This window comes from Melanotaenia boesemani, chromosome 10 (assembly GCF_017639745.1).
Source record: "Melanotaenia boesemani isolate fMelBoe1 chromosome 10, fMelBoe1.pri, whole genome shotgun sequence".
NCBI classification, from domain to species: domain Eukaryota; kingdom Metazoa; phylum Chordata; class Actinopteri; order Atheriniformes; family Melanotaeniidae; genus Melanotaenia; species Melanotaenia boesemani.
The window spans coordinates 23,830,077-23,858,056 of record NC_055691.1 but is presented as its reverse complement, the minus strand read 5'-3'; the positions used below and the strand labels follow the sequence as shown (position 1 = coordinate 23,858,056).

The 27,980-nt window shown below is 37.1% G+C and overlaps 2 protein-coding genes across 3 annotated transcripts; one reads left to right on the top strand and one right to left on the bottom strand.

Annotated features, from left to right (window-relative positions):
• Positions 1-12: 12 nt before the first annotated feature.
• atp8b4 (ATPase phospholipid transporting 8B4) lies at positions 13-15,881 on the bottom strand. Of its 2 annotated transcripts, none has more exons than XM_041997092.1 (28): positions 15,772-15,881; positions 15,318-15,376; positions 11,421-11,479; positions 10,776-10,889; positions 10,597-10,695; positions 10,453-10,514; positions 10,282-10,354; positions 9,955-10,025; positions 9,788-9,867; positions 9,442-9,600; positions 9,243-9,331; positions 8,562-8,758; positions 8,082-8,290; positions 7,075-7,118; positions 6,825-6,990; positions 6,545-6,733; positions 6,130-6,245; positions 5,595-5,759; positions 5,400-5,511; positions 5,193-5,298; positions 4,845-4,986; positions 4,267-4,450; positions 2,500-2,723; positions 2,340-2,423; positions 1,619-1,864; positions 1,386-1,524; positions 1,170-1,300; positions 13-997 (listed from the first exon to the last, which is right to left on the bottom strand). In XM_041997092.1, the coding sequence occupies exons 2-28, from the start codon at positions 15,346-15,348 to the stop codon at positions 674-676; spliced, it is 3,615 nt and encodes a 1,204-aa protein (XP_041853026.1). In that variant the 5' UTR covers positions 15,349-15,376; positions 15,772-15,881; the 3' UTR covers positions 13-673. The 2 variants fall into 2 exon arrangements, with proteins under 2 accessions (XP_041853026.1, XP_041853027.1); XM_041997093.1 differs by having other exon boundaries at positions 1,631-1,864.
• Positions 15,882-21,636: 5,755 nt separating this feature from the next.
• Positions 21,637-27,762, top strand: sqor (sulfide quinone oxidoreductase). Its single transcript, XM_041996509.1, has 10 exons — positions 21,637-21,778; positions 22,390-22,600; positions 22,791-22,961; positions 23,111-23,164; positions 23,238-23,432; positions 23,526-23,735; positions 23,818-24,001; positions 26,153-26,220; positions 26,335-26,513; positions 26,613-27,762. The coding sequence occupies exons 2-10, from the start codon at positions 22,403-22,405 to the stop codon at positions 26,668-26,670; spliced, it is 1,317 nt and encodes a 438-aa protein (XP_041852443.1). The 5' UTR covers positions 21,637-21,778; positions 22,390-22,402; the 3' UTR covers positions 26,671-27,762.
• The last annotated feature ends 218 nt before the right edge of the window (positions 27,763-27,980 follow it).

Sequence of the window (27,980 nt, the reverse complement as noted above, 5' to 3'; positions counted from 1 at the left end):
AAACATCAAATATCAAGTAACAAAAGCAGCTGTATTCAACAGGATCCATAAAGGCACGGAACAGAAAGTCAGTAAATCTAACCATTACACGTTTTATAGTTCCAGTTTGGTATAAAGCCTGTCAAAATGTTGAGTTGGTAAAATGTAATACACTGCGCTTTCCAAAATGGCTGGTAGCTCCATTTCAGAAATAACAGGAATATTTATATTTTAGCACTTTGGATGTAGGTTGAGAAAGTTTTAGGCTCTTTGTTCGCTCACAATCAATTTACCTTCTGATTTCTGTATCATACAAAAGTTTGCTTTAGACAGTCAAAGGAAACCTTTCTTCGAACCAGTGTTTAGAGATCAGCTGAGATTATTTGCTGCACATGAAGAAATATTCATTCTTTTTTTTCATATTATGGTACAAAAACATACCCACCCCTGTAAAAGTTAAAATCTGCTAATTGAAGAAAGGTCGACATTGTAAATGTTTTCCATTTGTGGGGAAATAGGTTCTCTTTTGCTTGTCCTTTATCATTCATCCCACTCTTCATTAAACAAATGAGGTATGCTTTTGTTATTGATTTGAGCCTAGATTCACCCAAATGAAGGACACTCATAGTTTGTGCTTGGTCTGTAGGATCCATGTGTATGATAATCTGTACTGTGTACATTCCCTCACTCAAGTTCAGTTTGTGTGCTGTTGCATTAGAGTCTGTTTTGCTCTGGTGCTGCTTTCTGGTGCACCTGCTGTTTGCTGGGACATGCAAGAGACTTCGTTCTTTCTCTTTAACATATTTTCTATCCAGTTGGAGCCACATGATGTTCTTTCAGGGGTGCAAGCTGAAGACACTGTGCTCATCTTCATGTTTTTGCCCGAGGTAATCAGCTCTCCGTAGCCCTGTTGGTGGGCGAAGGCATAGGCAGAGCGGCGGGAGCTTGTCCTGCGTACTCGCTTAAGGTTTTGCTCCTGAGGTCCTTGCTTCTTCCTGGATTGCTGGAGATGACGAACCTGTGAAAATACAGACTTATTGGAAGAAATCTCTCATACGTAAGCAAATACAAAGTATTTTATTACACTGATTGATATATTGGTATATATGATAATTGGGTTGTCAGGAATGATACAATAATATAAAAGTAGAATTTTACTGGTTTATGATGAGCTGATGCAGTTATTGTACCTTATCGGTCAGAGTTGGGAAGAGGTCCATTCTCAGGAAGCGAACTACTAAGCCAGGCACAACACACACTACAGTGGTGAGCAGAATGACCAACCACATACTCTTCTCTGAAAGACAGTTGCGAGCTGTGCCTAAAGAGGCAAAAATAAGAATTCAGTTTTACTTCATTTCTAAATTTTGCAAATTTTTGCAATTAACACATGGAGTAAAACTCACCAATGAATGGAAAATTATTTGGGAAAATGTCAAACAAGCCATCACTTTGCATTGCAAACAATATGGCAAAATACACAATCAGACTCCCCCATACGAAGAGATGATTGACAGCCGTCCAGTAGTGAGTGTCAAGTCCAATCTAGATGCAAAGAGATCACACACATTGCTATAGTCCTGGTCTTTTCTAATAAACAGTGCTAATTCAGTCTAGTTTATTCTGCTAAGAGACCTACCTGAACACTCACCACAGTTACTAAAGAGGTTGCTATGGTGACAGAAAATGCTTGTTGGTCAGAGAAGACAGAGCCATCTTCTTTCACCATAACAGAAAAGGCCCAGTAGGGAACGAAGAAAAGCAGGAATGATGTAGTCATCCCATGAAGTGTACACAGGAAAAACTGACGTTTGTTGAAGAGAAGGTTCTGCTGGCCGGGCTTGTACAAGCTCGGGTAGCGAAGGCTGTTCTGGTCATTGACATCCTGTAGGAAACAAATGTGGCATTAGTACACTGGCACTGTTTTGTTTTATTTTGTTATTTAATAAGAAAAAGAATATATTATGTTTGGGATAGTTGCATGGTAGTTGATGAGTTGATGATACACATGGTGAGTATGGTAATAGTAGAAGTAGTATAAGGGATTAGGGTTTGTCATCACACATTAAAATAAATCCAGTTAGATACCTCCTGTGGGGTTAGATTTTTAGTTATGTGTGGGAGGTTTGTAAATGATGACACAATAAAAGACATCTACAATAATAATAAAATATTCACCTGCATGACTTGACAGTATCTTGAAAAGAAAAAAAAAAAAGTAAAAAATGGATCAGGGAGTTTCCATTGGCGACTAAGAAAATAATAACTTTCTGAGCAAATGTATAAATGGAGATGTAGTTTTAAGGCAATCTTGTGTTTTGTACTAAAGTTTGTGTTTACTTATTCATATCAAACTTCACCTGATCAAAAAGCCCCATTGCCAGCACTGGTAAAGATGTATAGACGATATTGAAGAGGGTTATGAACCACTGGTCGTAAACAGTCTGTGAAAAGAAAGACAATTAAATATATCATTGATTTCAAATATCAAACAAGTTTCCGTAGTTTATAGTTCCTTACCTGTGCTGAGAAACCACAGAAGAAGCCATACCAGAAGTGAACTAAGGTGAAGGCAAAGTTTTTGTAAAAGAAGTAGCCCAAGAAATTACACATCCTGTAGTAGGACCAACGTCCATGAACCAGCAGGAGCCTCTGCAGGTATCGAAACTGAGCAAAGGAGTAATCTGACGCCAGAACAGCCTGCATCCCCTCCTGTCCACTGATGCCAACACCTATGTGAGCAGCTGAGTAAGAAATGCACAACATGGGTCACTGCATTTTAAATTAAGATATCAAACGTTCAAATATTCTGAGAATAGTTACGTTATATTCTCTTAGTTACTTAATATAATTGTGTAAAACATCCACATTTACAGTAATGGCCCAATTGTTATTTTTACTTTTCAGAGTTTATTTCAAACATGTTCTTTTAGTTAGAAAATTTACATCTTCACATTTCATGCCTGAAAAGGAGTAGGCAGAAGTATAGACTTATATAGCCCTACCCTATTTTTGCAATATACTCTAACACTCCAACCCCAACTAAAAAAATGTACATGCTCCCCTCCCTCCCAAGAAAACATAAATAAATTAAACAAAACACCACAATATTTCTGGCTTCAAACACAGTCACACCATCATCACTGTCCTTTGTTAAACTGTTGTTCTTCAAGCTTCAAGCTTATATTTATTTAATATTCACATTTTGTACCTTCTCCTAAACTGGTACAGGTTATTACTTTCCTTTAATTGATCTGTTAAGTTGTTGCATAATTTTACCCCTGAAACACACATAGTTCTTAAAATAGTTCTGACACGCTGCATTTTTTAATTCAGCTTCCCTCTTAAATCATAACTTCCTTCACTTGCTAAAAAAACAAATTCTCAATATTATTTGGAAGTAAATTATTTATGACTGAATATTATTTGTGCTGTTTTAAACTGGATCAAATCGGGAAATTTTAGAGCTTGTAATTTTAAAAAGAGTTCATTTTTATGATCTCTATATCCTGCATTATTTATTAGTCTAATGGCCCTTTTCTGCACTGTATTTATTGTTTGTATATTACTTTTGTATGTATTTTCCCACACCTCTACGCAGTAACTCATGTATGGTAAAATGAATGTACAATATAAAGTATACAAAGCTTTCAGGTTTAGTATGTGCCTTTTTTTTTCCAGCAAGACGACTTCCCCTGAACATAATTAATGTGGTTTCCAGCAGAGTTTGTGGTCTAAGATTACACAGAGAAATTTAATTTCATTAACTCTTTCTAAATTTACATTATCAATGATTAATTTTAGTTTGACTTGAAAACTGTATTTTGAAATCTGTTCTTGAAAGGTCTCAGTAATAGCCTGCAACAGCGCAGTCTGACTGTCATAAATTGTATATTTTGCCCTCACCGTAATGTTTGTGGGCTAGTTTTAGTGTTATGAGAAAATAATTTGATATTTAAATGTTCTAAATGAAAAACGGTCTTGTTTCCAATTTTTACAGTGGTGGCTTAAAGGCTTCCTCTCACTCAATGTTTGTTTTTTTTGGGTAATTACACCACAAACACGTGCATAACAATTGAAAACCCAGGATACACTGAAGTTTCTGTACATATTAAACAATGTTTTCATGCACCGTTATTTAAAAACAGTTTTCATGGGGAAATTGCCGTATTACATTTTACACAATATCCTTTTTTTGGGGGGGACTTGGAATTTTATAGTCATAGCTTTTGTAATTAAAATGTAATAATACCCAAGAGGCTTGTTGCTGCTCTTTCCAAGACTTACTCTTGATCATGCTGACATCATTGGCTCCATCTCCCACCGCCAGGGTGACAGACCCCTTGTGCCTCCGCACCAGCTCCACCACCTGAGCTTTCTGCATGGGAGTGACCCGACAGCAGATGACTGTTTTACACAAACAGGCCAAGTCCAGAAACATGTGCTCCAGCTGAGGCTCCAGAGCATGAGCCTGCAGGGCAGAAGGATACATCACACCAGTTAAAGCTGTCATTATCATGCTATAATATCAACCCCCTGCAGAATTAGTACCAAGCAACAGCCCAATGTAACTGTGAATGTTACACACTGCCCGAGGTGCAGTTAGGGAGTAGGAAATGGGTGTTAATAAAAACTTATAACAGAGCTGATGGCCCTTAGCAACACATCAGCTCTCTGCTAATTAGGCTATGTTTAGTCAGCAGCAGTTAGAAACAGTCAGATTTAGCAAACAACAGCACAGTAAAGATTTCGTAGTGTACAACCTGCAGGCATCACTTCCAAAATGAAAACAAGCATGAAAAACTAAACACAAAGCAAGCAAATATAGCACAATTTTAAAAAAAGTCTCTTTAACATTGTCTTACCAGACTGTGTCCACTGATGACTAAGGCGTATTCTGCAATGATAGCTTCTTCAAAAACAGAATCATCTGTGAACATATCAGTCTTCTCAATATTTCCTTGACTGCTTACTCGACTCAGGCTAAGGATGTGCTCCTTAGCCCTTCTGAGGATAGAGCAAAATGAATCAACATATATTTTTTAATGTATTTATTAAATTCTTTCATTGCCGAGTTACAAATCTTAGATAAAATAATACTTAAAAGCACAAAATTTTCTATAAAGAGGCGAGTAAACAAAGCAGCACTGCAGAGCTCCTCTGAGGCTTTTATTGTGAGAATAGCAACCTCTTGTGAGAATAGGATGAGTCACCTGAGCTGCTTCTGCACTTCCAGCAGTGTGTGGTCAGAGATAACAAACACCTCATTCATGTCATCACGCAGCATGTTGCAGGAGTAGCCAATGTTCATTGCTGTCTCTGAAATATCACAATGCACAGCTGTCACTCTCCACAGATAAGAAGGTGGTCATTGTTTTTCTGTGCAAGACAATAATTTAGATTAATGAGATTTTAGCTACCCAATTTGTCTCCTGTCAGGACCCAGATCTTGATGTCAGCTAAATTCAGACAGGCGATTGTCTCTGGCACTCCTTCCTGAAGTTTGTCCTCAATTGCTGTGGCTCCTAGAAGCTTCAACAAAGTCAGCAGTCAGTCTGTAGCTGTAAACGAAATCGATCGCTTCAAGCGGGTAAACAAAAGGTTGTCAATTCTACCTTCATGCCCTGCTCGATCTCGTCATAGAGAAGAGCCAGCTGATCTTCACGGTTCTCAATCACAGTGCTTACAAAGAGAAGCTTCTTCATCCAAACATCATAATATCCTTCATCAAGGTCTTTACAGGCCAGCGCTAATGTTCGGAGCCCTTCTCCTGCAAATTCCTGCAAAGTAAATGATTAAACAAACACAAAACGGCTTTGTGACAAATCTTTAATTTAGCCTGACTAAACTGACATATTACAGACATAAAAAAATTTAATTATCTTAAATTATATTTTATATTAGTATTCAACTAAAAAAGTAATATTGTTACTCTTAGGATTTTGCCTTTCCCTTAGTGTCTTCATTTAACTTGATGTGCATAGAAATGTTTTGCAAAGTTATGACCAAAAGTGAGAGATTCTCTGCTGGAGTAAACAAAGTGGCCTTAAGGATTAAAACGTGTGAACCTCCTCTGACAGAAAGATAGAAAAAAAAAAATTGTATTTGATCACAATGTTAACTCAGCCAGATGGTTTAGGTAACACTTACACTGAGATGTTCTGAGGTAGTGTACATGAGGTCTTCACTGGACTGATCCAGACGATCAAAGATAATTGTGTCAGCTCCTTTGCAGTATAATTTAATTTGGCCTTGTGGAGTTCTTACTAGGTAACAAAACAGAACATGAATGTTATTAAAATAATAATAAGAAGAAATGCAATCCAATAAGCATAAACAGAAAAACTACACGAAAGACAATTATCTGAATATAAATGTACCAATATTGGATCGATTATATCACAAGCATTACTTTACACCACAAAAAAGGAGTTAAAAGGCAAAATCATCATTTGTTTTTGATTATATTTGTTCAGTTTTTTTCTAATAATACCACACATTTTGCCATTTTTAGTACTCATGAAACTCATAAACTGAGGATTGCTGTTATAAGTGGTGACCTAACCAATGACACTCATTCTCTTGCGCACGTTGTTGAAGTCAAGGATGGCCAGTAGCTGATAGGTGACTGCTCTTCCCATCTCCCATAGTGTGACCGTTTCTGGAGTTCGGGCCCGGAAGACAAACCCAAAGTTTCGTGCTGCAGTGACTAATGCTCCCTCGTCAGGTGACTGAGCCTGGTACACCAAATTCCCTTCATGTAAACAAAAACCATCAGGAAAAAAAAACAAAAACTCTCTATCAGGTAAATGACTGTATCAGGTACAGGATTATGCACAGTTTACCTTCACTCTTCTCCTCTGGCATGACGGTGTGGCACAGAGCTAGCAGTCTGAAGAACTCCTGCACAGCAGGATCTTCTTTTTTAATGGCTTCAACCAGGCCATTGTCGTAAAACTTAAACCCTCTGTCACTGAGAGGGTTGAATGAAAAGTCCACACAGGCTGTTTTCTGATGAGACATGATGCATCAGTCTTTAAGCTGTGTAATACTTCTCTTGTTAGAGAAAATTTGTGCTTGTTTCAAACCACTTACCTCTGTAATTTCCACTTTCTGACCAAATTCATCATAGACATCACCTAGAGAAGAGAAGGTACTAAAATCAGTTAAATAATCTTTTCATAGGTGATATAGACACTTTTTAAGATCAGCCTTAGTCTAATTTTTTCTTTAAATAAAACAAACTTTAATGTAAATGTTTTGCCCTGATGTACAACTAGTGGTAAACATGACCACAGAAATTATAGCAAATGCCAAGCACAGTTGTGAATGGACGGTGGCCGTCAGTGGCCAAAATTCTTCCAGACATAAACATGTTTTCATCTGTGAATGGATCCAGTGGCTTCAGGTAACTACATCAATAATTGTGGGGATGTGTATTGTCTTCTTTTATGTGCCTTTTAAGGGGTCCCTTATTCTAAATTATGCTCTTGCACCAATAAGCACCTACAAGGCAGAACTGCAGTTTCACAGTTTAGAGGGTTCTCACACACAAAGTCCATTCAGAGACACCGCAGTAAAAAACAAATTATGGCAGCTTTAATGTATGTGGACCCACAACAAGTATATATAAATGGGTCTTATAAAAAAACATAATTATTTTAGTAAAGTGATTAGATACCAATATTAAAATTTTCTATCATTGACCTTTTATTTAGTAACACCATGTGCCTTTAATTCAGACCATTTTCATGTCAAATAATTATAGGAACCTTACATGCTTGCAATTTCCTGCTAGGATGAATACATAAGTAAAATGGAGGGCCTGGCAGGGCAGCTATCCTAAAAGTGTTCACAAATGTGATTGGTGTCAAAACAGCTGTTCTTTCAGAGAACCAAGGACCAAGGATGGATTTCTGGATTTTAATCCCACTGTGTGGTCCAATGAGTCACCAGATGTCTGGCAAAATGCACATCTGTATTTTTAGAATTTCCCTTCTTTCTTATTTATTGAACTATTCAGTGTTGTTTTTGTTTAATTCCACAATAAACAAGAGAGTAATTAGCCATGTGCATTAATCCTGTAAGAGAGCCGGTGGTACCATATGCCTGTCCATTAATGGAGCACTTGCTGAAGATCATGATGTTCTGTGTGAGGGTGCCGGTCTTGTCGGAGAAGATGAACTCCACCTGACCAAGCTCCTCATTCAGAGTGGTGGTGCGAGCTTCAGCGGCAGTGTCCGTCTGACTGTAGTACATCTTTTGGTCCCAGTTAATGAAGAAACTGTGACCAAGACGCAGAACCTCTACACTGAGATAGATTAGATGGACAGAAACTTTATTTATCCCAAGTAAAATTCAAGTACTCAGCAGCTACATAAATACAAGACATATGGCAAGTTAGTATCAAAAACTACCAAAAACAGGTTAGTAACTGTATAGTGCAGTAAGAGGTTTCATTATTTAATTTATAACCTAGTAAAACTGTAAGAGGAGAACTTGTTAATAAGTTTAAAAGATGTTTTTTTAAAAAAAACATAAAATATACATGGTCAAAAATAAATCATATTCTTTGTTTTTACCTGACATACAATGAGATAGGCACCACCGTGTTGAGGATGATGATGTAGGACCAGAAGGTGAGGAAGCCAGAAAAAACAGCACTATTGTGAAACTCATCCCACGGTAAAAACACCTCAAATCTTCTGCCAACCCAAGTCTCCCAAATGGTGTTTCCAACAGCCAAAATAACTCCCATACATATGAGAAAGGCAAAGATCTGAAACATAACATAGTATTCATTTAAGGTTTTACAAATACACAGATGGATTATATCAATTTAAATCTAACAAAAACATTTCAAAGCATCTTAAAGCACACTCAGCCCACAGGTTTTCACTCACTGTGTCTGGTTAGGCCTTTTTTTCAGGTCAACTGGTGTTTCTGGGTCACTGAAGCTTAATTATGTAGTAATTCGGAGGAGATACAATGTACTTTTTAAGTTTTGTGTTTTTTTTCTCTCATATTTACTTCAAACTACTTAATTTTTGGGTCCTTTTCCACCTTGCACTAGGTGCCCTTCCAACATGAAATATACCTTCTTTAATGTAACAGTACTGATTAAACATGTGAACCAAAAAAATATTACAGCATTTTTATTGTGTATCTGTGGAGTTTTACAGTTCACTTTTACCCTGGAACGGTTCAATCTAGAATAATAATTAAAAAAAAAATAACAAAAGCAAATGCAAAAAACGTCTTACCCACAAAACCAGAGTGTTCATCAGTTTGTCGATACTGGTTCTTTTAAATTGGGTCCTTCCACAGTTCTGCATCAGTTTGGTTTGCAGCCCTGTTGGAAGCAAAAACAACCATCAGTGTATGAGGAATAGTAATAAAAACAGAGAAAAGGGAAAAATATCTTGACAAAGGCAACAGATAAGAATACAGAAAGCCTAATACCAGCAAAGATGACCATTCCAAAGCACCACTCAGTGTTTCTGAGAACACAACCTCTCAGAAGCATTTTATCATTATCTAGAGAGTATTTATTGTCTCTCCAGTATAATGTTCCTGTAAATTTATCCAGCTTGTTGTTTGGTGGTTCACAAATGACTTCTCCTGTGGAGTGAAGACAAAATAAAGATGTTAATTCATACATCCATTGTCACTGCATGAACAGAGAAATAGAAAATGAACAGATCAAAACTAACAGCTGTCAACAGAGTCTCTAGTCTACAAATTCAGCAAAATTGAAAACTAGTTTGGTACATAGATGTGAAAATAGAAACACTCCACATCATCTCACCATCAAAATCCATCAGTTTTGGCACATCTCCCAAATCTGAGGTGACAGTCAATGCCTGGCGGACCTTCAGATTTGTCTCTCTGTTTGGGGAGAAAAGTCAGAAAAGTCTATTTATTTTTATTTTGGGGGTTCTTGCTTTCAGTTTACATAACTAGTGCAGCACTCACCCATCCAGCTCTGCAGTCTCAATATAACACAGACCATACGGCTCACTGCTACAGAGGAGGAGGATGTCTGCCTGTGTGTAAATCCAATATGAAAGATTCAGTGGTGAAACAAGGAAATAAATCAGTCTGTATTATTCCACCAACAAAGGCACTGAGCAGCCTGAATCTCCCTAAGGAAGCCTCTATGCTTCAACATCTCTGGCTAATTTATCATATCTGAATGTAAAAGGTAGAATAGAACATTTTCTAATAAAGATGACACTGAAATGAAAAGGGAGCATCAGATCATTCAAATTTACAGAATATGTGGCTGCTCATTTTACTCACAGCAACAAACTGATTATTCTCCAGCTTGATGATATCCCCCACTCGCACGTTCATCCATTTCTCATTCTGCAAACTTTAAAACAAGAGCAAATGGATGTCCAGAGTAAAATTAATCTGGAGATTCATGTAAAAATCAAACAGAAAAAAAGAGGAAAATAAGTAAGAAGGTACCCTCCCCGGATGAGAACCTGAGACTGGCGGTTGTTGACCTGCTGGTCGCTCTTGTGCCGAAACTGCAATTTTAAAAGTAGCTTTGCAGTTTAAAAAGTTAGGGATAATAAACATTGTTTTAAAAAGGTAAATGGTGATACCAACATAGTCATCTGTAGCGTCCTTGACACCTGTGATCACCAGCACCAGAACCAAAGGCACGATGGTTGTGAACCAGGACAGGGAGGAGATTACTGGAATTAACTTTAAAAAAAAAATAGCATTAGCCTTCAGCTCAGACATCTAGACTGATAAATTTGTATACACAGTAGCAGTTTTCCTACCTGCAGTATCAACAGTACAACAAAGTAAGCATTTGCAACCCTCTGGAACTGCTCAAACAAGTTGACGGGCAGGAAGGTGAAGATGTTGTACTTTGAGGTTTTGATGTGATTGTCCTGAACAAGAACACAATTAGAAACAATGCTGATTAAATACTACAAATACCACAGCCTGCACTTGTGTTTGAAGCCAACATAAAGGATGTCTGAAGGCTCAAAAATAACACAACAGTGTCGTTTTGTTAGTATATTTCTCATTCAGCGAGTCATTCTATCAACATTTTGTTTTCTGCGTTATATTTAGACTAAGACATCCAACTTCAAATTGATGGTCTTTTATTTATTTAGTTTATTTATAAGCAGAAGGTGGGCAATTTATTTTCCAACTTGTCACTGAATGCACCACCCTCCACCATTACAAAAACAAACTTTGGCTGAAAGCAGTCTCTATCAACAATAATTATTAACTTTCCATCTACAAACTAAAGTACAAAAAAAAACAACAACAAAAAAAAAAACAATAAAAATATAATAATTAGATTGTTCAGCTGTGTTTTAACAAACTGGGCCAAACTGGGAAAATCTTGTAGAAAATTATATCAACTTAATGGCATAATACTCGTTTAACCAAATCTGAGGTCTACTCACTGCATAAGAGAACTTGTCATTGTAGTCCTGTGCATTGGCTTTTACACGGCGTTCCTTCTCTACAAACACAGATGACATGTTCATTATCAAACCATGAAAAAAATTAATAGTCTCATAGCCCCCACAACTAAAGCCACATGGAGGAGGGTGGAGGAGAGGCAGACCCATCCAGCACAAGTCAACGTCTAATCAACATTGTGATTTGGTTGAAAAGTGAAAGGTTTAAAGATGTTTTTCATGACGTAAACAAGACGTTTACATAAAGAAAACCCTTAGCTCCACTGTCCGTGACAGGTGTCGTACCATGAAGTGGTCTACCAGAAACTGATGACCGAGGGAGTGCGCGCAATCTGTTATTATGCCGTGTTGCTCAAATGCAAGTAACAATATGTCTATATTAACAAAGAACGTATGTTTTGCTTTACGTTAATGCTTTAATGGATTAATTACAACTGCAGACGAATAATAAGAATCACTTTTGTATGCAGGGTTACAGCCTATCCTGAAGCAGTCACCATCCCATTACGGGGAGACAAGGGAATTTCAAAACCCTGATTAACCCAGAGAGAACCCACACATTACTAGAAAATGTGGATACACACAATCAAGGTTTGATGCAGCAACTCTTAACTATGAGACAACAGTGTTAACCATACAAGTTTCCTGATACATGTTTAGCCTAATTCTTTAATTTTTTTCCCCATGACATTATTTGACACCCATTTACTTTTGGAAAGTGTTCAAAAACTTTCCCATTCTCTGTTTTGTTCTCTGATCCTTTTTCTTACTGAGGTTTGTAGCTACAGATTTAATTAGCCATTTAATATCAGCAGCATTCATGTGCTGTGTACTGATGTTATAGTAGCCTACGATTCTCTGAATTCCAAACCTTTGATATTCTCTATACCCTTGAAACTCTACAGAAGTGATAAAAGCAATAATACACTGCCTGACACCAAAAAAAAAAAAAGTTGCCACAAAAACAACAAGGTCACACACAACATTTTGTTGAACCACCTTTAGCTTTGGTTATAGCATGCATTGGTTGTGGCATTGTTTCAATAAGCTTATGCAATGTCACAAGATTTAGTTCCATCCAGTGTTGCATTAATTTTTTTCTTGATCTTGTATTGATGGGAAAGTCAGACCACTGTGCAAAGTCTTCTCCAGCACATCCCACAGATTCTCAATGGGGTTTAGGCCTGGACTCTGTGGTGTCCAGTCATTATGTCTCATGCTCCCTGACCCACTTTTTCACAATCTGAGCCACGATGAATCCTGGCATTGTCATCTTGGAATATGTCTGTGCCACCAGGGAAGAAAAAAAAACAATTGATGAAATAAGCTGGTCATTCAGTATATTCAGGTAGTCAGCTAACCTCGTTCTTTGGGCACACATTGTTGCTGAACCTAGACCTGACCAACTGCAGCAACCCCATATCATAGCACTGCCCCCACAGGCTTGTACAGTAGACACTAAGCATGATGGCTGCATCACTTCATCTGCCTCTTCTTATGGTTTGACCCTTCTTAAACAGACAACATCTTTTCCACAACTACAGGATGTGTCTTTTGACACAGTTGTTTAAGAAAAGAGAAGCTACTCATTGTATCAGTTGGGGTTAAACAAATTGTTGCTGAAAGATAATCAAACATGCAGTAACTATCCAACAGGAAGCTCACACCTTGTTTACTTAGTTAAATCCAAGTGGCAACTTTTTGGGGGGCCAGGCAGTGTATGTATGCCATGTTTACAATGTGGTAACCATGGTTTTAGATGATACAGAAGAAAAACAAGATACCAGCTGCAGCCAGAATGCCAAAAACAGACTGGAAATCTGAGGGAAATTACTTTGTCACTGCTCCACAGAATGAAACCTGATCATCAGTCCCTGTGCTTATTTTCCTTCGTATGCAGTAAATATGAATGTTAGAGTAGCTTCACATAAAAAGTAATTGTCCCCTGATGTGTTAAAAAGCCTTGGGGGAAAAAACTGTCATGGCTATTTAGAATACCAGAAGCACACTTATTTAGTCTCCGCCAGCCCTTTTACCCAACACTTGAAGTTACAACTTCATCATTTATATTCTGGGATGATGCATTGAGGAGAAATGTAATGGTTGGTCTAGGCTTACATCAGAAGACTTTGAAAAGGTTTGCAAAAGACTACCAGCATACACCTGCTCACATCTAAAGACAAATGTTCAGAGTTTTGAGAAGCCTAGTCTCAGACTGAGATTTTACAAAGACTGAATCACTATTTACAAGACTACAACTATTCTTCTAGCATTTTTTTTGTTGACAATTGATATCAAACAAGGATGATTTGCCCACAGCAAAGCAAACAAGAAGAGAGTTGCCCTCCAGGATCAATAAGGAATTTCACATCGTGTGCCTTTGCATCTCCACCAGGTCTTACACAGACTCATCAGAATCAGGAGGGATGAATGAGTTTTCTATTCTCCTCTCATTTGTTAGATCGTTTTACTGTAGCACATAAATGATCCACAGCAAGGTACCCGTTTCTGCTTTTGTCAGTGCTCATCTATTGGTTGTCGATTGTATTACGTCACTGTGTCTTGCTATAATATCAAACACGTTTGATACTGTCGCAGACCCAAGACTATGGAAAGACTGACAGGAAACAGCGCAGATTACCACCTTAAACCTAGAAATGGAGATGACGAGAGCACTTTGATTCCAGTAAGACTCCCAAGACTTCCCTTTTTAGTCTGCGACTGTGAAAATCATTTGGTGTAAGCCCAGCATTACTTAAACTCAGTCAAAGATGATGAAACCATTGACCAAAGAACTTTTTACACTTAACAGCGAATATATATGTTATCACCAAACAAGGTTAAGTCATTTTTAAATTATGCATAACACACCTGCAGGGTGTTGGAACAGGATACATGATCTTATACAACTGCAATCGTCCAGCTATCAGTTACTACAGCCATTAATTATTAAGAAATAATACTGATGTTAAAAAGGCTTTGGTCTGCTTTAGTGGATGCCAGTTTTGTGTTCAATACAATTAACTTACATTTTTCATCTAATGTATGTCTCTTTTCCTGGGAATTTCCACTGACTCTTAAGTATGCCGACATGTTCAGGCAGATTATGGTCTAATGATTCACAAATACCTCTGGATATTATCTTAGATAACATGAGTTTAATATTGATCCCAAAATAATTTAGATGGTGAGTTTTTACGAGACATTTTTCTCACAAAAAGGATGAAAATACAAAGCTGAAGATTCTAAAACCCATCTATCACTCTGTGTATGCTATTTCATTACAGGATGATGTTAAAGATGGCAAACAAGTCCACACACATACAACACGTGCACAGCACATACACACATTAAGTCTGAGACGGGTGTTAACGTGTAGCTACATTTCATCTGCAGGAGAGGAGAAGTTGTGAATTTAGCAGAAAGAGGAAGGTAGATCTTTTCCCCCTGCTTTTGAAAGGAAAACTATGTTTACTTGCTTATATATATATATATATATTAATCCATCTGTAAATTAACTATACAGGCAATTAACTGTAATTGCATCCTGGCTGCATATTAAAACACTTTGATGGTCAAGTAAGAGGAATGGCTAAGCTGGGCTATAGAGAGAAAAAAATATCTTACCAATATTAGGATTTTTCCCCCAGAATGCCATCAGATAAACACATACAATAAGACTGAGACTGAGACTAACATGTAGCTACATTTCATCTGCAGGAGAGAACAAGTTGTGAATTTAGCAAAAAGAGGAAGGTAAATATTTTGCCTCCTGTTTTTGCATCTTGGCTGCATATTATTACACTTTGATAGTCTAATAGTGTTGTTCAAATAAGAGGAATGGCTAAGCTGGGCTATATAGGGAATAAATGATCTTACCAACATAAGAATTTCTCCTCCAGAATGCCATCTTTTCCTGGGACGTCCCCAGGCTTTCCCTACCAAACATAAAGAGAACCCACATGAAAGGTTTTACTCAGAAAATGTGTGAATGTTCAGTACATCAGAATGGTTTTTACAAATATCACCAAATACTGTATTTTCTATCCACAGGAACAACTAAAAAAAACAAACACACACAAAAACTGAGTAGAAATGTAACAGTAACAGAGAGTAAAAACTGTCTGAGTAGAAATGAATAAATCCCAAGCGAACAAAAGATTTCAGGAGAGCAGCCACACACCGCTGAACAAGGTGTATCCATGGTTTCTTTGTTTTTTAACGACACGGATCTGTTGTCGCTGTTTTCTTTCTGTTCATGTGCAGAAAAAACAAAGCTTCGTCCTTAATTGGTGCAGATATACAAGTGCGCTCGCATTCATCCTGTTCTTACCTTGCACAAGTTTGTCACGGGCGCAGTCTTGTGTTGTCTCCATGAATCCTGTCAGTCGCTGACGAACATTTATTTCAAGTGCCGCATTCCGCAAATGTCTTGGCAGTAAACCGCTACCTCCTTCCTAAATGACCACCAGACATGGATGGACTCATGTCAGTCGATCAGCTGCGGCGGTAAGCAGAGGAAGACTGCGGATGATGGTGTGGGCTGTGGAAAGAGCGCAGGCGAGGAAATCAATCCCGCTGTTCTGAGACAAATCTGAGGATAAACCACGAGCAGAAACCAACTCACCGAGAGCAACACACTTTAGTATCATTAAAGTATCTTGTGCTATTACTTTATATTAGTATGAAGTATATTCATGATATTTTGTTTTGTATTGTATTTTTGATAAAGAATGCGTTTTGGGAGTATAGTTAATTATTATTGGAATATTTTTCTTTTTTTTTTGTCCGTTTCTTGTGTGTGTATTTCAATTCACCCATTCTCTTTCTTCTCCCTCCTTATTAGGTTCCAGTTTTATTATTCTAGCGCCACCACGTGGTTAAATGTGAAAAACCGCTGCACTGCACATGAATAGCACTGCATTCAGAATGGTCCTCTTCGTTGTGTGTTTCTATTGCCAGCAATGACACTGGTTGGAGCTGTTGGTCTCTTTGTGATGTGGCTGCCATCTGGAGTGAAAAAGAAAGACAAAACTCCAGGCTTAAAACTACCAAATCATTGTCAAACAAAAATACACTGATTCTATATTACTGTATCTACCCCAGGCTATATAGCCTAAGATGTTTAATTTTAAATAAATTAATCTATAGGCTACTCATAGTATCTGTTTGTTTGATGGGGCAGTTTTTAATTCCAGTTAAAACACAATTACTTTGGAAGAACTGTTTCGCCCCTGTGATTTCTGATCTGTAAGACAGTGTTTCTAAAAATTACCTATAAATCCAAGAAACCCAAGAACTTATAAAAGATAAACTTTATTAATCCAGAAGAAAATTCTGTCACACCAGCTGTTACAAAAACATAATAAAACCTTCACTCAATAAATGAAATAAAATAAAAATCAATTAAGTAAAACTGATTTAAAAAGAATATGTTAAAAATATAGGTTCAATTTTAACTGGAATTTATTTTTAAAAAGGTACATTTTTGCATTTCAAGTAAAATTTGGGGGGGGTAGAGCCTCTGTGATGTAAAGACGATCAAAGCTTCACCAAATAAAAATGTGGTTAAAAATCATGCAAAATATTCAGAAAAATCTCCCTCAGTGTCCAATTGCAATAACTTTGAAGATTCCACCATCTAATCTATAAGATCACCAACAGATTCAGAGAATCGGGAGGAATCTCTGTTTACAAAGAACAAGGCTGAAGGTCAAAATTAAATGTCTTGATATTCAGCCTTTAAAGCAACAGTGCATCAAAAACAGGCATGATCATTCACTGGAACTCACAGCATGGACTGCATGGTAACAGTTCTCAGCCCATGAATGCAGGTAAAGGGTCTATCATGCAGAGGAGCTAGGTGTGAACACAATCCAGAAAGGATGCAGTTTTTCTGATTTTGATTCATCTGAATGAACATTTAAATTCTTTTTGAAAACCATGGATGCTGTTAAAGAGGAAAGGGACCATCCAGCATGTCATCAGCCAACAGTTTAAAAGCCTTAATTTCTGATGATAGGAGGGTTGCATTAGTCCCTATGGCAAAAAATCTTACACATTTATGAAGGCTTTATAAAGATACTATGGTATTTTGATTCAATCATTTATTACAATGCTGCACATCAGTAGGAATTATGGAGTAGAGCCATAATGCTGCAAGGAGGCATAAAAACTTACTTTTGAAACTTCTTGTGCAAATCGTAGGCCTCTATGTGAATCCTGTAGTTTTTCAGCCTACAGGAAACCAGAGCAGCAAGTCCAGAGTAATAATATTAAAATGCTCTTTTTATTTAATTCAGATCTTTCTAAAATCTTACATCAGTAGCGACGATTGTTACCAAATATACATTTTTAATAGAATTATTTTTAATGATAACATTTTCATCAAAGGTAATCAAAGTCACGATACAGTGAATGATCTCACGGTCATTGTGCAATGTCTAGATAATAGGCTGGTGTGTGTGTAATGTGAAATACATGAACATGTGTTCAGGGGGAAAGAATGAGCCATCGGGGAATATAAAACCATGTGACCTTCTCATTACAAGGGGATTATAGCTCAGAAGAGCAGTACTGTTTATGGCCATGTAACTTATTCACTAGTAACACTCCCATACTCACCGAACTACCGAAATAACCAAGTTCACTAAAATATGGAAACAGTATGGTGTGTGTTGGCAGTTCTCTGATAATTCAAGATAAAGACCAGGCCCACACAGAGACATCTAAAGAGGCAGATGCTCAAAGTAAAAAAAAGGTACATCACTCATTCTCAAAAGATTGAGAGTTCAAAATATTAAAATCCAGGCTTAAAACTACCTAATCATTGTCAAACAAAAAGACAATGATTCTATAGTACTGTATCTACCCCAGGCTATGTAGCCCAAGATGTTTCATTTTAAATAAATTAATCTACAGGCTACTCCTAGTATATTTGTTTGATGGGACAGTTTTTAATTCCAGTTATCTTTTATGTTAATATTATAAATTAGCACGGTAGGCTGTATTTATTTGTGTCATTGTTCAATAATCCCATTGTTTATGTGTTTACAAAATAATTCTTCTCATAATTATTCTTCTCTCATGAAAAAGTAAAAAAAAAATGACACTTGAAGAACTATTTGACCCCTGTGATTTCTGATTTTTAAGTGTTTCTAAAATTAAATTAGTCTTCAGACTGATGTCAGACAAAGATTGATGTCTGACTCAAAATCAGTCAAGTTACATCTGCAAGGGTATCCAGGAGGTTAACGTGAGTATTCTGTGCTGCGGTTGCTACTCATAATATGCCGCGGACAGGGCATTATTTACTAAACAGATATGTGCTTCAGATTTAGCTCAGGCGTGATCACTGGAAATAATATTTATTTGACAACTCAGCACAAAGGACAGTAAACAATGTCAGCTTCAATGGACAGCATTCAAGACAGAAAATCTTACCTGTTTTTTGTACAAAACTGCTAAATAAAACTATGAAAAGGAAGATTAAACAAAGCTTTATGATGTTGGGAATATTTTCTTTGGTCACAAGAAAATAGGATGAACTTGTTCAGCTCAAATGGGATGCTCAGTGGAGCTTCGTTAGTGCAAATGATGCTGTGGAGGTTAAATTTATAAGCTGCACCACGAATGACTGTAAAGGTATGTGTGTGAGTTTATTACATATTTTATCAATATTAAACAAAATAGTAAGTGATATGACGCTGATGTTTTCTCACCTTTGATGCATACAGTATACTTTCAGATGTAATATTAAACTGGAAACATAAATTGTGTCTGAGATCATCAATATGGATATCTCATGCCAAACAGAAACCTTTAAACATATTTTAACAGCTTATAGTTTAACAGCTAAAAGGCTGATACAATACAATAAGCCTTTTGCTTATTCACTTTCTATTTTGCATGGTCTTCACACAATAATGTCATACAAAATCTTGGAAAATCATATTAATGCAATTCTGATCTTCTTGTCTTCACACTTTCCATGCAGATTGTTGTGGATATAAATGTCGTAAGTTGATCCATGGCAACCACTTGTTAAATTTTATATTTGGGATGGGTGGGAGGAGGAACAAAGGTCAGACCACTTTTGGAACAGCACTGCCTATACAGATAAACTGTGGAGAGAAAATAGATTAAGTTACAATCACCTTCTACGCAATATTGATACAGAAAACAATGTGTTTTTTGTTTGTTTGTTTGTTTTTTCAAGAATAAACATAAATGAAGGACTATTATTGCAACCCCAAAAAGTTAAAGGTTTCTGGGCTAAATGTAAATACAAAACAGAAAGCAATGATTTGCAATCGTAATCTTTATTCCCTATAAAACATAAATAACAATTCAAATGACGAAATGGAGAAATTTAGCATTTCATGGAAATGTTAGCTTATTTTCAGTTTGGTGGCAGCAATCCATCTAAAAAAAAGTTGGAACAAGTGCGACAAACAGCTGGAAAAGTAATTCAAATGAATCATAAACAACTAGAGATCATTAGACAATTAAATTATGTGGCAATAGGTCAGCAACATGCATGGGTATAAAACACAAGATAATCTTTAATAGTCCAGAAGGAAATTCTGTAACACAAACTACTTAGACACACCATAAAACATTCACTCAATAAGTAAACCAAATAAGAATTCAACTAAGTAAAACTGATCTTAAAAAAATACAACACATTAAAAACTTGAATTAATTTAAAAAATGGAAATTTCGTTATCAATTTACGTTTTAGCATTTCAAGGAAAATGTCAGAGAGGTAGAGCCTTTCTGATGTAAAGATGGTAAAAGGTTCATCAATCTACAATAAAATGTGCCTAAAAATTGTGTAACATATTCAGAAAATGACTACAAAGATTCTACCATCTGCAACATACAAGATCACCTTTATATTCAGAGAATCGGGAGGAATCTCTGCAACTTTCTGCAGAAAAGCTCGAAAAAGCTGCTTTGAGTCATTCATTCATTATTATTATTCATTTTGAAACTTCTTGTGTAGACTAATAATATTAAATTCTACTTTTACTTTTAAGCTCTTTTGAAAATCTTATGTCAATTTAACTTTCTTTAGCAACAATTGTTACCAAATATACATTTTTAATAGAATTACTTTTAATGATAACATTTTTATCAAAGGTAATCAAAGTTACATGATAAAGTGAATGATCGTATGGTCATTGTGCAAAGTCTAGATAATAGGCTGGTGTGTGTGTAATGTCAAATACATAAACAGGTGTTCTGGGGGCAAGACTGAGCCGTCAGGGAATATAAAACCACCCGACCTTCTCATTACAAATGGATTAAATATCTGCAAAGAGCAGTACTGTTAATTGGCCATGTAACTTATTCACTAGTAACACTCAATCCCATACTCACCAAACTACCCTAACAACCAAGTTCACTAAAATATGGAGACAGCATGTTACAGTATGTGTTGGCTAATCTCTGATATCATTCAAGATAAAGACACTGTATGAAATGTGAAAGAGCACATTGATACTGATAAATAAAAAACAGACCACTTGCAATATAAGTATAGGTATTATCCAAACTAGTAAAACTAGTGTGAGGAGTACATAAAGCTGAGTCATGGTGATAAGAGATTTTGTAAACTGGTTGGGATATTCCGTAATTGCGCATTGTTATTGCACATTTGTCAGATTGTTCTACACAAAATAATCTGAGAAACTACTGGCAAAATAATGACAGGCAAGTGATTATTGCCCACATCTGTACAATACCTTTCTGTTAACATCTGTTAACAGTCTACATTCTAAGGTTTTATGGTCACAAACTTTGGCTTTTATATATACATATATTTTCCAACTTTACTGCTGGGCTGAGGAAGACTACGTGCCAGCTGGCTGTGACGTGAGACGCCTCACACGCCCACACTGGTGCCCTCAGGTCAAAGTATCAAACTTCTTCAACGGTAGCACAACTGTCAGCTTTAATATACAGAGACCCTCAACAACCCATTAATAATAATAATTTAGTTATCTACAATTCCGCCGTAGTTGTGGGGAAAAAAACGTTGCGAAAAAAGTTAACGTTGTTTTGCAATTAAAGCGATGTCAAACTGTTACACAATTTCCGTTTATGATTGGTAAATCTCCTAGAGGGCGGGGTTAAAGTTTCATATTTCACTTAGTATTGGACGCTCATTCTGTCCGTCTTCTAAGGGGCGTCAACTGCAAATCTTTATAAGGTAGTAGTTCATCTACGTACTGTGCAGTTCTCTCATCATCAAAACGCAAAATACTAAAGGAAATTTGTCGGGCATTTTGATAGATTTTACGGGATTTTACAGGTTGACATAACCGCTGCTTTAGGTGAGTGCTATCATTATGTCCTCAGATCTGTGGCTGTACAGGAATAATTGTTATGGGAGCAGTTATCTACGCAGTGTGCAGCAACAATTGGGTCAGTCAGACAGATCAGGTTTCAAACATTGACTGTAAGCTTACGTGCAGTTACGTGTTTACTATTACTATCTGTGTAACAGCTACAGATTTGTCTCGGTTAAGTCAAGTCATAATTTGTGCTAAAATTTTGCTAAGTCATCATACAACGGTGCCATTTTTAAGCTAAATAATAATAAGAAACTTTAGTACTGCAGCCTTGCACTTTACAGAGTTTGACATTTTTTGCTTTTGCGGTTCAACACCATGATACAATAGCAGCGGTTGATCAAACCACAGTCTCATCCATGACCTTATTATATCAAGAGAGTTGCAGGGAAAAAAAAGAAAAACTTGAAAGAAGTGACCGTTATGGATTATTTACTCTACTAGATGCAGTAATTGACTAAACAAGTTACCGTCTCTAATCAGCAGAAGCTAAATGAGCAGCAGCAAAACAGGAAATGGTGATTGTTGAAAAGTGTGGTTAATTAGAACTACATAAGGAAATTCTTACTTAACAATTATTACTTGTCTTGAAGGATCACAGGAAACATGGCTTCACTGCGCCACCTGAGGCGGTGCTACCCTACAGGCATTGCTACCTCTCATTTTCACACCAGCAGCTGTGCCTCTGGCAAGCAGCATTTCAAAATGTTGGTCCTTGGAGGAGGAAGTGGGGGCATCACGATGGGCGCACGTATGAAGAGGCTGGTTGGAGCGGAGAATGTAGCTGTTGTGGAGCCCTCAGAGGCAAGAATCCTAGAATTTATTACCATATATTTCTCCTGCCTCATTAATTGTATTATTAAACAAACACACACGCTAAATGGATTAAAGGCTGTGAATTGATCATACTTTTAAGTTCAATTTAATCAGAGACAGGATATTGTTTGCATTGTTATGCAAAAATACTAAATAACTTTTCTTTTTTCTTTTTTAGATGCACTACTATCAGCCAATATGGACTCTGGTTGGTGCTGGTGCAAAAACTGTAGCCTCATCAGGTCGTCCCACTGCCAGTGTTATGCCATCTGGAGTGAAGTGGGTGAAATCCAAGGTTCAGGAAATAAACCCAGACAAAAACACTGTCTTCACAGATGATGGAAAGGAGGTATGTTCACTTAAGAACTCTAACAGTTCACTGAATGTAAGGGACTTGTCAAGGAGTTGCAGTGTCTACATGAAGCTAAATATTTACTGATAATATGCAGAATTATTTGTGTTTACTATAGTCCATGTCAATGTTTTTCTCCTCTACAGATCTCATATGAATACTTGATTGTGGCTCTTGGTTTACAACTACATTATGAGAAGGTGAGGTCCTGCTTTTTCACTCATTCATTCTGCCTCTGCATGGTAAAATGTTAGTCTACTATCTTATCAGTAGATTAAAGGGCTGCCAGAGGGATTTGATCATCCAAAGATTGGTTCAAATTACTCTGTCCAAACTGTGGAGAAAACATGGAAGGCTCTGCAGGACTTCAAAGAGGGCAATGCTGTGTTCACCTTCCCAAATACCCCTGTGAAATGCGCTGGAGCTCCACAAAAAATCATGTACCTGTCAGATGCTTATCTCAGAAAGGTACTCTTGAATCTTTGGAAATCCAGTGGTGATGTCATAATAAAGTGAAATGTGTTGTTAATTTCCTGATGTTATTTTATGTCCATATTTAAGACAGGGAAAAGGGCGAAGGCCAATGTGATATACAACACGTCACTACCGGTGCTGTTTGGGATCAAGAAATATGCTGACACACTGTGGGACATTGTGAAAACGCGTGACCTACAAGTGAACCTTCGGCATAATCTGATTGAAGTACGGGCGGACAAGCAAGAAGCTGTGTTTGAAAATCTTGACAAACCAGGCGAAACTAAAGTGGTAGAGGTAACTAACCTAACTGCCATGCCCCTTCTGCAACCTTTTATTTTAAGCAGTGTAGAGCTAAACTGCTCTTTTTTTCTTGTAGTATGAAATGCTTCACGTCACACCGCCAATGGGGCCCAGTTTGGTGATTAAAGGTAGTCCACTGGCTGATAAGATTGGCTGGTTGGATGTCAACAAAGAGACTCTCCAGCATAACAAATATCCAAATGTGTTTGGGATTGGAGACTGTACCAACCTGCCCACAGCTAAAACTGGAGCAGCTGTGGGTAAGTAACTTTCATGTAATTATTTTTAATGATGCTGGAAAATAGTTAATGTTTTTAATTTTGTGTCATCAACCTGGGCTGTTTTTTTTTTTTTTCTTTTGAAAGCCACAATCCTTAAAAATTGCATTGCACAACGCTGCTGTTTTACCCATGCTGTTTACATAGCATCATTAAAAATATAAGGCACATCCATAAGTTAGTAATAAGGGGAATATCTCACAGTATCTGACAGTTATCAGATGTCGCTGAGTCATTATGTCATTACATTTTTAGAAACGTATGGTTTTTTTAAAAAAAGTTTAACCTTGTCTGTCTGGATAAGTCAGATTTCCTGCAACGGTACCACTTCCTCTCTGGCAATTTATTGCACTAAAGCCAAGACCCTGGCTTAACATGTCATTGTACATGCATACCATATTAACAACATACAGTGTTAAAAACAATTCAGACATGTTAACCTTGTCTGCACATAAAACAGTTTACATTTTCCGCTGAAATTGAAACTTGGTAACTAGTTGGTAACTAATGACAAAGTGAAAACATGTTTTTTGTAAATGTGTCCAAATTTATTAAAGATCAGAAAGTCTTATCATCTGTCAGCTGCCATTTTCAGGTCTCCCTGCAGATGTTCTGTGAGGTTTGAATTTAGGCTGTATCTGAAACATTGAAGCTAATCCAAGCCTCTGGCTCATTGTAAATTACCTGCTTACCTCACTGCCCCATATACAGAGGCTACTGGTTTTCTGTGCAGCTGGTCCAGGTTCAAGTCCCGGCTTTGATGCTTGCCATTCTCCCCTCTCTGATCCCTTTTCCTGTTGACCAACTATCTGCTGAGTCGTTGTTGTGTAACTCTCTCAGTTCCTGTAGATCTCCCTATCTGTGCTGCTGAGAAACACCTTTACAGCAAGATGTGGACGCAACAGATCCTCACCGTAAAGATGCAGTAGTTTATTAGTAGTTTATTTCTTTTGACTCTTTCTTTACACCGCGGCCAGACAAACTCCAAGCCAGTTGTGTCATTTATTCGGGCCAGTCAGACTTTCGTAATGCTAAAATTGGTATCTCTCTGAAAGATTCTGCTGTCTCTGCACATGACTTCTGAGGATCAAGTTAGATGGCTGTTAGGTCCCTGACCTGCTAGCATTGTTATTCGGCTCAGTTAGGCTTGACAGTGTCAAGATTCTCTTGTTTAATGCTAAATTTTGCCAACACCATGTACATTTACCTTGGTTTCAGTTGGAATCAGACAACCGTTATCTCTCTTAAATAGATGTGTTTCCATGTGAAATGTATTGTAATCTGAATATGCTTCGTTGCCATCTCACATTTAGGTGTTAATTTAACATCCACTGACTGGGGCTTTGAATTTCTTATTCTATTCCAGGTTTATAGGTCAGCCATGTCTGTTGGGGTCATTTAGTAACCAGAAGAATAACTATGAATAATTCAGGTTTTACATGGAGCTTACTGACAGCAAGAGATTGACAGTTTTGTATTCATTCATTCATAATGATTCTCCATCCACTTTATATTATTAAAGCCTCTAATGCAGAGCTTTGCACTTCGGTCCTACGAGGGCTGCAAATCAGCAGGTTTTCAATGTATTCCTGCTTCAACACACCTGTATCAAATTAAATGGATCTAACAGCCAATCAAGTTCTGTACAATGACTCATTAATTTGAGCAGGTGTGTTGGAGCAGGGATCCATGGAAAACATGTTGGATTGCAGCCCTTGTAGGACCAAAGTGAGTACCCATGCTCTAAGCAAAATGTCTAAGGGGATAACACAATCAGTTATTTATCTATCAGCAAATCCAGTCCTTGAGGTTGACTGTCCAGTCGGTTTTAGATGTTTTCCTGCTCCAACACACCTGATTCTAATTAATCTCCAGCAGCTTATTCTATTTACACTGAATTTGTCTCTTTGGCTTACGTGAGCATAATATGGAGTCATATTGGTATTTTTTTTATTGTGTTTGTTATGGTGGGTGTGAAACTGCAGGGAGAGAAGAGTCGAGTCTGTTTTTGAGCATGTCTGGACAGGTTACAGCCTTGAAAAAGCTGCCAAGAAGCTTCAGCCCTAATGAATAGTGTCTGGGTAGGGGTTATTCATATAACAGTATATATTTTCTATTTTACCCTATTTTTAGCTGCACAATCTGCAATACTCAACAGAACTATCAAGAAGGTACTGAAAAATGAGAAGCCAGATAAAAAAGTAAGTGGCAAATTAATGTCAACCTTGGATTTTGAATGATATTCTGTCTACTGTTGAAAGTAACCCGATAGAAAAACTGATGAAAATGCACCTCAATCATTTTCTCGTTAATAGTACGACGGGTACACCTCTTGTCCCCTGGTGACGAGCTATAATACAGTTGTTCTGGCAGAGTTTGACTACAATGGACAGCCACTGGAAACGTTCCCCATCAACCAAGCCAAGGAAAGAAGATTAATGTATTATATGAAAGCTGATGTGATGCCTCATCTCTACTGGCATGGCCTTCTCCGGTATGTATATGGTAAATTAATATTTTAATTGTTGACAGTGAATGTTTCTCTTCACCTACTACAAAAATGTTCTCCTCCTTTTTGTTTCTCCTTCATTAGGGGTCTCTGGGGTGGGCCAGGGCCGTACAGGAAGCTCCTTCATCTTGGGATGAAATAAAGACGTAGCATCAGTTTGTATCATAAAAATGGTACCAAAACTTAACTGGACAAACACATGAAATTTGTCATGCCATAATCTGTAAACAAATTCAAGTAGCTTGAGCATTATTCTGTTAGCTTTGTCATGAACATCATAACATGTTGGATAAAAATATTTTCTAAATATCAGTGTCTAACCCTACATATAGGCACTTATTGATGTTGCAATGAAGATAGATGGCTTGCACATTTAGATTTAAACTGCTTGTTGCTGAATCTCCCTTTGACAGCTCATTGAATGACAAGATTTTCTACAGCAAAGAACAATTTTAATTCTTTGTTTTTTTTTTTGTAATATTTTGTAGTGTGCCCGTGTATCTGGGTGAACTTTGTAGGTTTTGTCTGCTAGATACAGAGTTCAGACCCACATGGCCTAGATGCATTCAATAAACTGATATACATTCTCCAAAATTCAATTTAGGTTGTTGCCTGTTGACGTGTTACTTGCAGTGAGCTGGCAAAGAAAATGTTGTTTATTTCTGTTTTTTGTACATTCACACAGTGAGTTGTTTCTGTAGAATATTAGTGGGATGCTTAACTCTACAGCTGTAATCATGAGTGTTGGCTGTAACACAAAGTTTGTATGCAAATATTCTCTTTTTCATATTGCTCCATCTTGGTGGAGGTTAGTTATGTGTCAAATGGTTGATGATTTCTTTTAACTTTTAAAACTAAATGTCCAATCAGTTAACACATGCAGTATCCGACCAAATATTTTATAAGAGCTGTTTGGGGATACTTGATCATTAACATGCAAAGTTAGTGTTTTTTCGTACATCTTAAATATGCCAGATACGTTTTTCTAGTTATTTTCTTTGTACTGAGCCGAGACATAAACATTTTGACATACTGCTGAGTTAATCGTATGTTAAAAACATTTGTTTGTCTTAAATTAATAATTTAAAAGACTGATTTTGGTTTTCCACATTGTTTTCAGTGACTACTGTAATGCTCATACCTTCCAGGCATTGGAAGTCAACAGCAGGCCAATACTAACTCAGGCAGACCAACAGTTCATGTCAGTGCATGAATAATAAATCATTTCAGATGACGGTGTCACGTTAACAACTACTTTCCAAGCATCAGTTAATTATATTGTGGTATTAAAATAAACTTGTGGGAGAGCAAAACTTGCTTGTATAAATGATTGTCATATGTTTTTGATGGTAGTGTGGCTGGATATAAGGTGTTTACAGCACAGATGAATAGGCGCACATAAGATTTTTTTTTAATGTTAAATGTAAAAATATACGCACGTACTTAAATGTT